The 13,746-nt window shown below is 35.8% G+C and overlaps 1 protein-coding gene across 1 annotated transcript in view; it reads left to right on the top strand.

Moving 5' to 3' along the window:
- The window catches only part of HMMR (hyaluronan mediated motility receptor), a 36,884-nt gene that overhangs the window by 7,928 nt on the left and 15,210 nt on the right, over positions 1 to 13,746 (top strand). The window contains exons 4-11 of the mRNA XM_032851738.1: positions 2,127 to 2,174; positions 2,341 to 2,529; positions 3,697 to 3,783; positions 3,873 to 3,973; positions 5,378 to 5,452; positions 5,619 to 5,797; positions 6,237 to 6,385; positions 11,573 to 11,787. Coding sequence (XP_032707629.1) covers positions 2,127 to 2,174; positions 2,341 to 2,529; positions 3,697 to 3,783; positions 3,873 to 3,973; positions 5,378 to 5,452; positions 5,619 to 5,797; positions 6,237 to 6,385; positions 11,573 to 11,787 — 1,043 coding nt within the window. The remainder of the gene's footprint in view (positions 1 to 2,126; positions 2,175 to 2,340; positions 2,530 to 3,696; positions 3,784 to 3,872; positions 3,974 to 5,377; positions 5,453 to 5,618; positions 5,798 to 6,236; positions 6,386 to 11,572; positions 11,788 to 13,746) is intronic.

The raw sequence follows: 13,746 nt of genomic DNA on the forward strand, positions 1-13,746 counted from the left end.
ACTTTAAAACTTATATATGTAACTACTAGAAAATTTGAAAATACATATGTGGGGGTACCTGGGTTGTTCAGTTGGTTTAGCGCCTGTCTTCAGCTCAGGTCATGATCTCGGCATCCTGGGATTGAACCCCAGGTTGGGCTCCCTGCTCAGCGGGGATCTGATTCTCCCTCCCCCTCCTCCCCATTTTTTCTCTAAAAGAAAATATATATGTGGTCTGTGATATATTATAGGGCAGCACTGATATAGACAGTCTTTTCTTACACAGTGATTTAAATGTATATACAATGAGATATTCTTCAGCCATAGAAAGGAATAAAATCCTGCTGTTTGCAGTAACATGGATGGACCTAGAGAGGATAATGCTAAGCGAAATAAGTCAGAGAAGGACAAATACCATATGATTTCACTCATACGTGGAATTTAAGGAACAAAACAAATGAGTAAAGGGGGGAAAAAAAAGAGAGAGACGAATCAAGAAACAGTCTCTTAACTTTAGAGAACAAATTGATGTTACCAGAGAGGAGGAGGGTGGAAAGATGGGTGACATAGGTGGTGGGGATTAAGGAGTGTTCTTGTCTTGATGAGCACCTGGTGTTGTATGGAAGTATTGAATCACTATATTGTACACCTGAAACTAATATTACACTGTATATTAACTGTACTGGAATTAAAATTAAAAAAAATTTTTTTAAGAAGTTGATTTAAATTTCCTGATTTGAATTTCTTAAAGAAACGATTCTAAAATTTTGAATTGACTACAGAACTCTTAGAAAACTAAATTGCATACAGGTTTGTATAAAACCCCTAAATAATTGGCCATCCTTGATAGAAAATGCCATCCTGTGGAAAATTAATAAATATGAGAATGATGTAGGCCTCCTCAACTTAGAAGCACATAAAACAAGTTGTGTGCAGTATGTTTATCCATTTTATTCCATTTTAGGTGGAAAAGATGGATATTCTGTTTAGGGCTGTTATTTCAGAAAAGCTGTTGGATATAAAAATACATAGAGCAAAATTGTGTGTCTTATTTAGAATAAAGGCAATAAGTAAATTAGAATCAGCTGACAGGGGATACCTGTGTGGCTCAGTTGATTAAACGTCTGCCTTCAGCTCAGGTCTCGATCCTGGAATCTAGCCCCACATCTGGCTCTCTGCTCCGTGGGGAGTCTGCTTCTCCCTCTGACCTTACCCCCTTTGTGTTCTCTCTCTCTCAAACAAATAAATAAAATCTTTAAAGATTTTTTTTTTTTTTTAATTTGACAGAGACCACAAGTAGGCAGAGAGAGAGGAAGAAGCAGGCTCCCTGAGGAGCAGAGAGCCCAATGCTGGGCTCGATCCCAGGACTCTGGGATCTCGACCCGAGCAAAAGGCAGAGGCTTTAACCCACTGAGCCACCCAGGCACCCCAAATAAATAAAATCTTTAAAAAAAATCTGCTTACACCATTTTAATTTTTATGTCTTTGCATGTGTAGCTTTTTTTCTCTCTTTGGGTATCAAGGTTTAACTTTATTTCTCTTTGTAAGATTCTTTTCTTTCTGGAATAACATAATTAAATATTCAAAATGTATTAATGTTTAACATTAGAAAGAAGGCATTCAGTAGCTTTATTCATGAAGTTCCACCTGTTCTTTTCCTTGGACTTATTAGGAAAAGCCTAATAATCTAGTAGGGTGAAAACTTAAACCTGAAATATTTTAAGATTTAAAGAACATTTCCTTCTTCTACCAGGTAAGTCTCCTACAAAATGTTTACTAGGCTAAGTAAAATGTTTTAAATAGAAATTAGCTGTTTGGTGAGGAGCTCCCCTCCACTTGCTAGATAGGTTGCTGCCTGATTCATGAATCACTTAATGAAGCCAATTACATCTTTAAGGAAAAAAAAATAAAAAGAAAGGGGTGCCTGGCTGACTCAGTAGAGTATGTGACTCTTGATCTTAGGTTGTGAGTTCAAGTTGCACATTGGTAGGTAGAGTTTAGTTAAAAAAAAAAAGAGAGAGAGAAAAGAAAGAGAAAAAGAAAAGAAAGAGGAATTAAACTTTAATGTTTTTTTATAGCTGAAAATCAAATTTGTGGTATTTGTGGCATTTAAATTTGTTTATCTCTGTTCTTTGACTTTTAAATAGAGGGAATCTCAAAAGAATGATAAAGATTTGAAGATATTAGAAAAAGAGGTAAGCAGAGCTTCAACTTAACTGAAAAATAAATGTGCTATAAAATGGAAAGAGTTGGAACGCCTGGTGGCTCGATCACTTAAGCATTGTTTTCATTATCAATAGCATATAGTTATGTTGGCACTGTATTGGTGATTCATTCATTTATCACCTTGTTTCTGTCCAGATTCGTATTCTTGTGCAAGAACGTGGTGCTCAGGACAAGCGGATCCAGGATCTGGAAGCTGAGTTGGAAAAAATGGAGGCCAAGCTAAATGCTACAGTCAGGGAGAAAACATCTCTCTCTGCAAGTAATGCTTCACTAGAAAAACAGCTTATTGAGTTAACCAGGACTAATGAACTACTAAAATCAAAGGTATTTGAACCTGACAAGAATATTTACTATGAAATAAATTCTAAACATGTTTTTTTCTTATATAGTTGTTTGGGAATTTTAGGCTCTAGTTTAGTATTTTTCCTTCAGCAAATGTATCTTAAATGTTAAACTGCTTCCAAGAAGAATTATTATGGTCTTTTTTGTTATGGTACCTGACATATAAGAGGTGATAAACAAGTTACTTTTGTTTTAATGTCTGACATTTTCTCATCCTTCTTCATAGTCACCCCCAGTAAATAAGACCATTAATAAAACTTACAAAATTTACACCTAGAAGCCACTGTAAAGATCTTTCTCTGAAATAAATAAGGGCAGAACAGCAAGCTTCCATCGCAAATCCTTTTGGAAATGAAGTGGGAAATGAATAAATTTGTGGACTAACTATATTTAATAGATAAATTTGTCTATTAGTATTACCATACTAATAGATCTTAAAGGACATCATATGGTCATCTGCTTTTGTCTGAAGTATAAGGAGGCTGTAAATCACTGTTCAGTTTAATAACAGTCATTTATTCAGGGCCTGTAATGTGCTGAGCTCTTTGATCACAAAGAGAACGAGGGTGCATAAGAATCAAGCTCGTGGAAGGGAGCAGATTCCTGGACCCCACTGAGGGAGATTCTGATTTGGTAGGCCTGAGGTGGACCCTGTAATCTACATATTTCCAAAGAGATCAGGCAATTCAGATGCATTTTATTAAGCAAACACACTTGACAGAATCCTTCCCAAGAAGCTTGTTATAGAGGCTTGCAGTGGACTCTGCAGCATGCAGAGGTAGGTGACCACCCAAACACTCTCAAAAATAATCCAGAAAGGGGCGCCCTTCTGGCGCAATCTGTGGAGCATGCAACTCCCGATCTCGGGGTTGTGAGTTTGAACTCCACATTGGGTGGAGATTACTTAAAAAAAAAAACCTTCCCAAAAATTTAAATAAATGAACCAGAAAGTCACATTAATCAAAGAGAGGGACAAGAACAGTAATAGTGTAAAATCAGTAATCTGGGTGTGGTCAAAGCCTGTTTTTTCTACCAGAGTATAATGTAGGTAAATAATAGGCCCAATAAGAGAATAATCAATATTTCTGTGATTTTTATATAGGACCTTGTAGAAAATATTTCTGAATTTTTTATGTTTCTTGTACTTAGTTTTCTGAAGATAATAACCAGAAGACTATGAGACTTCTAAGCCTTGAGTTAATGAAACTTAGAAACAAAAGAGAAACGAAGATGAGGGTGAGTGATATCTTGGTGAGTTTGCTGTGTCTGGATCTGGGGATCTGAATGATCTCTCATTTCCTAAAACAGTTATTTCTGTTGTGTAGAGTATGATGGCTAAACAGGAAGGCATGGAGGTGAAGCTACAGGTCACTCAGAAGAATCTTGAGGAGTCTCAGGGGAAAATAGCACAACTTGAGGGGAAACTGTGAGTGACTAAAAAAGAAAGAAATTATTAAGTGTAACTATTCTTGATTTTCCTCTCTCACCTTGCTCTTGTTTACCAAGACTAAACCTTCCTTCACTTAACTTATTGCTCCCTGCTTGCCCTGTTTCTCTTCTTCAACTGAGCCCTGATGATTCCCAAACATTTTATGCTGAAAAGATGTATGAATGTCTTAATTTTGTCTATCTTCCGTATAAATGATGAGGAAAGGCCTCATAATCTTTGTTGTAGCACCATTATTATACCTCCTGAATATACCTCCATTTGTTGACTATTTCTCTGTTGATCATTATTTGGATTTCCAGTTTCTATTGTGAATAAGACTACTATATATGTCTTTGTGGACATAGGTTTTTATTTCTCTTGAATAAACATCTAGGATTAGAATTCCTGATCATAGGGTAGTGTAGTATACATATAATGTGTTAAAAAACTCAAAAGTGGTTGTCACATTTTACAGTCGTACTTAGCAGTATATGATATAATTCCAGTTCCACTTCCTCTCCAAAGTTTGATACTGTCAGTCTATTTGATTTTAGCCTTTCTAGTAGGTAGGAAGTAGTGTCTCCTTTGTAATTTTGTTACTATAAGGGTCAAGCTTCTCCTGTGCTCACTGACCATTCATAAAAATCTTTTTATAAGGTATCTAAATCATTTGCTCATTTTTTAAATTGAATTGTTTGGAGGAGGTAACACACGAGCACTTAGATAAAAGGCAACCTAAAACAAAGGCTTTATAGCAATAAAGTGCTGTTTTCTATGTGTTGTGGGTAGGGAAGCCAGGAAAACTATAGGAAAGATCATTTCTAACACTTAGGTTGTTATAGGTGATAATTCTCATCATCTTAGCCATTTTATCAGAATTTATTTGGAACTCTTAAAAAAAAAAAACTTCAGTTTCCTATTTGTATATTTGAAATTGTCAACCTGAGGTCACATAAAATAATGGTTTAGAATTTGGATGCTACAGTAGGGCATGTGACTCTTGATCTCAAGGTTGTAAATTTGAGCCCCACATTTGGTGTAGAGATTATTTAAAAATAAAATCTTTATTTAAAAAACCCACATTAGGGGCTCCTGGGTGGCTTTAGTTGTTGGGTGTCTGCCTTCGGCTCGGGTCATGATCCCAGGGTCCTGGAATCAAGCCCCACATCAGACTCTCTGCTCAGCGGGAGGCCTGCTTCTCCCTCTCCTACTCCCGCTGTTTGTGGTCCCTGTCTCGCTGTGTTTCTTTCTGTCAAATAAATAAAATCTTGAAAAAAAAAAAACCCACATTAAAAAAAAGAATTTGGACTCTAGAAACAGCATATCAATATGGCAGTATTTGGTACAGACTAAGCATTACGTGTGATTATTGTATATAGTCACATATGCCATTTTTTTCAGGTTTTCAATAGAGAAGGAAAAGATTGACGAAAAATCCGAAACAGAAAAACTCTTAGAATACATCGAAGAAATTAGGTAAGATGAATAGTAGTTTTTTTTTTTCTTTTTTTTTTTTTGAATAGTATTTTTTAATTGGACCTTAGTTTGTTGAATAGTGATGAGTACATCATTTCATACTTTTTTAGTTCATTTTCCTTGTGCCTAAATCATGTGCTCTTCAAAATAATTTGTTTTAATGCAGTTGTGCATCAGATCAAGTGGAAAAATACAAGCTAGATATTGCCCAGTTAGAGGAAAATTTGAAAGAAAAGAATCATGAAGTTGTAAGCCTTAAGCAGTCTCTTGAGGAAAATGTTGTTTTACTTTCTAAACAAGTAGAAGACCTGAATGCTAAGTGTCAGCTGCTCGAGAAAGAAAAAGGTATTTAAAGAAATAATATGTACAATATTTAAGGAAAGTACTGCTATCTGAAAACATTTTTTAATAATTATGTAAACAACATAAAAATCCTGTTCTCTATGTGAGAATTTTTATCTTTTATAATGTTTGTTCTCTATTTATTTCAATATATTGCTTGTCTTCATTGAAGTACATGCAGTGGTGCAGTTTTTTACTTCCCCATTAGGTGGCCATTTAAAATGAGAAGATACAGAACCAATTTTCAAGGTTTTATTATAGAATTTATTTACTTATTATAGAATTACTATATTCTATATAGTAAATGATACAAACTTCTGAGTTATGTTTTGGCTTTATTTCTTTGCAAATACTTGATCTGTGTAACATGCTAATAGCAGAAAATATGGAAATCTGATTTCTCAAAGTTAGTATCTAATTTCCGCGTTTTTCGCTTTTATAGAAGACCTTGTCAAGAGGGATAGAGTACGGAATGAAACTCTAAATTCTGAAATGCAAAACTTAAAGGAGAAACTTACTCTTGAAAAACAGGAACATGAAAAACTACAACAAAAAGAATTACAGATTGATTCACTTCTGCAACAAGAGAAGGTAGTTTACTACAATATAAGAAAAGAAAACAACTTGTGCTTATTATATGTCATACATTTCCCTGTGTATCAGAAGACCTTTCAATTGTATATGTGCTTCACTCTGACATTTCTATTTTTAGAATCTTATCCTGAGTAAATTGTCCTGTCTATGCTGCAGTGATATTTATGACAGGTTTATCGATAATTTGAAAAAATTATAAGCAACTAATGAACCAAAATAAGAAAATTGTTTAAAAATTTTTTCTTGGGGCGCCAGTTATTAGGCATGGCTCAGTTATTAGGCATCTGCCTTAGCTCAGGCGGTGATCATAGGGTCCTGGGATTGAGTCCTGCATCAGGCTTCCTGCTCCGTGGGGAGCCTGCTTCTCCCTTTCCCACTCCCCCTACTTTGTGTTCCCTTTCTTGCTGTCTCTCTCTCTATGTCAAATAAGTAAATAAAATCTTAAAATTTTTTTTTTTTTCTTGTGGGGCACCTGGTTGGTTTAGTTGGTCAAGCATATGACTCTTGATCTCAGGATTATGAGTACCAGCCCCACCTTGGGTTAAGAAATTACTTAAAAGTAAAATCTTGGGGTGTCTGGGTGGCTCTATCTTTAAGCCTCTTCCTTCAGCTCAGGTTATGATCCCAGAGACCTGGGATCAAGCCCTGAATCAGGCTCCTTGCTCAGTGGGAAGCCTGCTTCTCTCTCACTCCCCCTGCTTGTGTTCCCTCTTTTGCTGTGTCTCTCTGTCAAATAAATAAATAAAATCTTTTTTTATTTAATTATTTTTATTAACATGTAATGTATTATTTGCCTCAGGGGTACAGGTCTGTGAATCATCAGGCTTACACATTTCACAGCACTCAACATTTCACATACCCTCCCCAATGTCCATAACCCAACCACCCTCTCCCTGCCCCCTCACCCCTCAGCAACCCTCAGTTTGTTTTGTGAGATTAAGAGTCTCTTATGGTTAGTCTCCCTCCTGATCCCATCTTGTTTCATTTTTTCCTTCCCTACCCCCCCCAAACCCCTACCCTGCCTCTCAAATTCCTCATATCAGAGGATCACATGATAACTGTCTTTCTCTGATTGACTTTAAATATATAAAATCTCTAAAAAAATAAAGTCTTAACACTAAAATCTTAAAAAATATGTATTTTCCTGGCACATGTGTTAGATTACTACTTGGGCATTTACAGTTATGTTTTAAAATGGTATCTAAATGCATGTGAAACGAAAGTGACATTTTTAAAAATCTAGATTACATAAAGAATAATGTACATATTAGTGAGAAAAACAGTTCTCAAAAACCAATGAGCAAAGGATGGAAATTCATCATTCTCAGAGGTCAAAATTCAGATAATCTGTAAACATGAAAAAGATGTTCTACCTTAGTAATAATCAAAGAAATTGAGAATGGAAATAATTGTTTTTCCCTTAAAAGATTGGTACAAATTAGGGGCACCTGGGTGGCTCAGTGGGTTAAACCGCTGCCTTTGCCTCAGGTCATGATCTCAGGGTCCTGGGATCGAGCCCCGAGTCGGGCTCTCTGCTCAGCAGGAAGCCTGCTTCCCTCTCTCTCTCTCTCTCTCTCTCTCTCTGCCTGCCTCTCTGTCTACTTGTGATCTCTCTCTGTCAAATAAATAAATAAAATCTTTAAAAAAAAAAAGATTGGTACAAATTAAAACATTTGATAATACATAACATGTTAGTGAGAGTGGAGCAAATAGATACTCGAATGCATTGATATGAAATATTGTTGGGCAACCTGCAACAACTGAAGGAATTAAGTAGATCTATATATACTGACTTAAAGATTTCAACAATCATTTTTAGGATTTTTTTATGTGATCTTTACATATGTAGTTTATGTTATTTATATGTGTATGTGTGGGTGTATTTTTTTAAGTACATAAGTGTGTAGGAAAAGACCAGGAGGCATATATACCAAACTAATGGTTATCTCTACATTGAGAAAACATTAAGATTGAGGTGGTGTATAATCAGAGGCAATTTTCACTTTACCTGGGTTCTTTTGTTTTTTGTTATTTTTTTCTGCCATCCAGTCCCGCAACTGCAGTTATTGTTGGCAGACCTTTCAAATGTTTTTTTGTATCTTAGTATTTAAGATCCTAAATGCATTGTTAGGAGTATAAAGTGTAGAGAGAATGCTTGTTTACAGTGACCATTCTTCTTAAAGGCAAAGGGTCCGGTTTTCTTTCATTAAGTGCTCTGGGCACACCTATATCAGGTTTTTCTTTTTGTTTTTGATTGAGGTATAAATTGACATACAACAGTATATGAGTTTCTAATAAACAACATAACAATTCAATATTTGTGTATATTGCAAAATTATCACAATAAGCCTAGTTAGCATCTATCACTGTAGATAGCTAAAGAATTTTTTTCCTTCTAAGGAGAACGTTTAAGATCTACTCTTTTTTTTTTTTTAAGATTTTATTTATTTATTTGACAGAGAGATAGCACAAGTAGGCAGAGCAGCAGACAGAGGGAGAGGGAGAAACCCCGATTGTAGAGCTCAATCCCAGCACCTGGGATCATGACCTGAGCCGAAGGCCAACACTTAACCACTGAGCCACCCAGGTGCCCCTTAAGATCTACTCTTTTAGCAACTTTCAAATATGCAATACAGTATTGTTAACTATAGTCACCCCCCTGTACATTATATCCCCATGACTGAGTATTTTATAACTGGAAGTTTATACCTTTTGACTCCTTTCCCCATTTTGCCCACCCCTGCCTCAGGCAAGCACCAGTCTGTTCTCTGTAGCTGGATTTTTTAAATGTTTGCTTTTAGATTCCACATATAAGTAAGATCATATAGTAATTTTCTTTGTCTGATTTATTATTTATTACAATATCCTCAAAGTCCATCCATAACATCATAGATAGCAAGATTTCCTTCTTTATTTAATGGATAAATAATACTCAATTGTGTATATACCACATTTTCTTTATCCATTCATCCATCAGTAGATATTTAAGTTTTTTCAATATCTTGATGACTGTAAATAATGCTGATGTGTACATTGGATGCATATATCTTTTCTATTTTCATTTTCTTCAGATAAATACTTAGCGGTGGAATTGCTGGATTGTATGGCAGTTGTGTATTTAATTTTTTGAGAAACATTCATACTGTTTTCCGTAGTGACTGCACCAACTGATATTCACACCAACAGCACACAAGGGTTCGCTTTTCTCTATATCCTCTCCAACACTTCCTCTTTTACTATTTCTTGTCCCTTTTGGGGGGAGGGAATTTCAGTGCCCAAGGTGAGGTTTGAACTCATGACACCAAGATCAGGAGTCACATTTTCTACCAACTGAGCCAGCCAGGCACTCCTGTTTCTTGTCCTTTTGATGAAAACCATTCTGACAGGTATGAGGTAAATCTCATTGTGGTTTTGATTTGCATTTCCCTGATGATGAGTGTTATTGAGCATCTTTTCATGTACCTGTTGGCTGTCTATATGTCTTTGGAGAAACATCTATTCACACTTGCTGCCCAGTTTTCAATCAGATTGTTAGGGTTTTTTGGTTTTGGTTTTTTTTTTTTTTTTTTTTGCTTTTGAACTGTAAGAGTTCCTTACATATTTTGGATATTAATCCCTTATCAGATATATGATTTGCAAATATTTTCTCCCATTTAGTAGGCTACATTTTCATTTTCTGGATGGTTTCCCTTCTTGTAGAAGCTTTTTAGTTTAATACCACCCCATTTGTTTATTTTTGCTTTTGTTGCCTTTGCTTTGGTGTCATATCCAAAAGATCATCACCAAGATCAATGTCAAGTTGCTTAATATGTTTTCTTCTAGAAGTTTTATGTTTTCAGGTCTTATATTCAAGTCTTTAATCTATTTTGAGTTAATTTTTATTTATGGTATAAGGTAGTAGGTCCACCTTCCTTCTTTTGCTTGTGGTTTTCCAGTTTTCCCCATACCATTTATTGAAGAAACTATTCTTTCCCCATTGTATATTTTTTGCCTCTTTTATCATAAATTAATTGACTGTATGTATGGGTTTGTTTCTGGGCTCTATTCTATTGATTGATGTGTCTAATTTTTTTGTTTCTGGGCTTTATTCTATTGATTGATATGTCTTATTTTTTTTTTAAAGATTTTATTTATTTGACACACACAGAGGGAGAAGCAGGCTCCCTGCTGAGCAAAGGACCCAATGTAGGGCTTGATCCCAGGACCCTGGGATCATTTCCTGAGCCAAAGGCAGACACTTAACCAACTGAGCCAGTAGGCATCCCTCAATGTGTCTGTTTTTATGTCAATACCATACTGTTTTGAGTACTATAGATTTGTAAGAGAGTTTGAAATCAGGGAGCATGATGCCCCCAACTTTGTTCTTCTTTCTCAAGATCACTTTGTCTATTCAGGGTCTTTTATGTTTCAATACAAATTTTAGTATTGTTCTATTTCTGTAAAATTTCCCATTTTGATAGGGAATGCGTAGAATCTATAGATTGCTATGGTTGTGTGGATATTTTAACAATATTAATTTTCCAATGCACAAGGACAGAGTATCCCTCCATTTATTTGTATCTTCTTTATTTTATTTTTTATTTTTAATTTTTTAAAGATTTTATTTATTTATTTGACGGATAGAGACCAGAAGTGGGCAGAAAGGCAGGCAGGGAGAGAGAGGGGGAAGCAGGCTCCCTGAGAGCAGAGAGCCCGAAGCAGGACTCGATCCCAGGACCCTGAGATCATGACCCACGCTGAAGGCAGAGGCTTTAACCCACTGAGCCACCCAGGCGCCCCTTCTTTACTTTATTTTAATGTTAGAATTTTTTGACAGTAGTGGTTTATAATATAACATTCAAATACATTTTTATACTATTGAAATCACAGTATACCTTTCAAATAGTATCATCTGAGAAAGATAAATGCTAAAATTCAGTTGTAAATTATAATTTTAATTTTACAAGAAATGTGTTGTGGGGGTGTGATACATAGAATAAAGACTGAAACAACATTTACCGCAGTGTTAACATGGTGCAGGATATAATCCATGATGACACACAGGTGACATCTGTACTTTCCAAGTTTCTTTGAAGTTCTCGAATTTAGTATTCATACTTTATTATCTGTCATTCTTTTTTGTGCTTAGTAAAAGCCTCAGAAGGCCATTTCATACTATTTCAGTGGTTTTCTGTTTGGATGTAGGAATTGTCCTCCAGTCTTCAACAGAAGCTATGTTCTTTTCAAGAGGAAATGATGAAAGAGAGGAATCTCTTTGAGGAAGAATTAAAGCAAACACTGGATGAACTAGATAAATTACAGCAAAAGGAGGAACAAGCTGAAAGGCTAGTCAGACAGTTGGAAGAGGAAACAAAATCTCGAGCTGAAGAACTGAAACTCCTAGAAGAAAAGCTGAGAGGGTTTGTATTGATAAGACCTTGTGTCTGATATGACTTCAGATGTTAAAAAGTGTTTTCCAGTACATTCTCTCAGGATTCGTAGGTCAGTCATGCAAGTAAGTGAGGTTGGAATTATTTCACAAGTAAGGAATAGAGAGAAGTAAAGTATATCCATAGAATGTTTATGCAAACAAGTATGACAGCCGAAGTCAGAAGCGTAGCTTCTTTTTTTTTCAGGCCCAAAGTTTAAAAGGATGTTAATAAATGACCAAAATTTGGGGTTCTCTTACTGCTCGTGTGTTGTCTAAAATTATTGGATGTCAACATTATAACAATAACAGATTTAGAAAGAAAACAAAGGTCAGAATCCCACCCTTGAATAAGAAACATTTCCGCTTTTCACCTATGTGTACATAAGTTTACGTTGCATAAGTTGCACCTTTAATAACTTAGTACCTGTGCTCTCAGAAGTAGCAATCAAAAAAGCAAAAGAATAGAAAAGAATAACCAAACCCTGGGAAATATTCAAAAATAAGAAATTTAAGAGATCTCAAACTTCTCTTTTTTTTCATTTTTTTTAAGGTTTTATTTATTTATTTGACAGAAAGAGAGACAACACAAGCAAGGGGCAGAGGGAGAAGTAGGCTTCCTGCTGTGCAGGGAGCCCAATGTGGGACTCGATCCCAGAACCCTGGGATCATGACCTGAGCCAAAGACAGATGCTTAATGACTGAGCCATCCAGGCACCCATCTTTTTTCTTTTTCTTTTCTTTTTTTTTTTTTTTTAATTTTTCTTTTAAGATTTAAAAAAAAAAATTTATTTATTTGACAGAGAGAGAGAGATCACAAGCAGGCAGAGAGAGAGGGGGAAGCAGACTCCCCGCCAAGCAGAGAGCCCAATACAGGGTGCAATCCCAGGACCCCGAGACCACGACCCGAGCTGAAGGCAGAGGCCCAACCCACTGAGCCACCCAGGCACCCCTCTTTTTTCTTTTTTTTTTAAGTATTTCCCACACCCACTGTAGGGCTTGAACTCAACCCCGAGATCAAGAGTCACTGACTGAGCCAGCCAGGCTCCCCTTGGACTTTGCTTTTAATTCTAATCCCCTATTTTTATTACATTATGCATCCTTCTGCACCACATTATTTAAATTAAAATATCAAGGTTGATTCTTAAGTTCAAGTTGCACCTAAAATAAATGTTATTTTAGTCCTTGGGATTTCTGTACTAAAAATATTTCTAAGAAGGAATCAAGAACTATACATGAGTCCACAGAATTATAATGTATCTAACAACTGTGTATCTCTCTCCTGTTAACATATTTTTGCTAAAATCCTTTTTCTGTTTTCTTGTGGTAATCAGAGATAAAAAGGACACAAAGCTTTTATATATAACCTGCTTTTGAGGGGAGCAGTAAGTACCAAAGTGTTATTAGGGAAATTATTCTATACTGGAGCCAGGCTCAGGGAACAAGCACTTTAAGAAACTGAGTAGATGATGTCAGTTTCGGGGAGGAAAGGAAGTTGAAACAATCATTTATGCGAACTCAAGGAGCTGGGTACAGAGGTCAGGATATAAGGATTTTATTGCTGGATCTGCTAACCAGCTCTGTGATCCTAAGCAAGACAATTCTAATTTCTTTAATTTTCTATTTCATTAGATACAAAATTAAGAGGTTTTAATGACATGATCTCTAAAGTCCCTTCCAGCCTGGAAATTTTAGAAGCATAAGACAAAACTAAGAAAATTGAAAGTGATTTCTCTATGGGATAGGGAAGAGAATATTTTTGTCATAAATCCTATACTACTATGTGATTGCTTTCAGCTATTGGTGTATATACTTTTGAAAACCCATACTCATTATAGAAGGAATTTGATGAGGAGAGATGGGGTTACCAGGTGATGATAGACCTTAAGGAAGGCACGTGTTGTGCTGAGCACAGGATGTTATATACACCTAATGAATCATTGAACACTAC

The sequence above is a fragment of the Lontra canadensis genome, unplaced genomic scaffold (genome assembly GCF_010015895.1).
Source record: "Lontra canadensis isolate GAN:19392208 unplaced genomic scaffold, GSC_riverotter_1.0 scaffold5, whole genome shotgun sequence".
Classification (NCBI taxonomy): Eukaryota; Metazoa; Chordata; class Mammalia; order Carnivora; family Mustelidae; genus Lontra; species Lontra canadensis.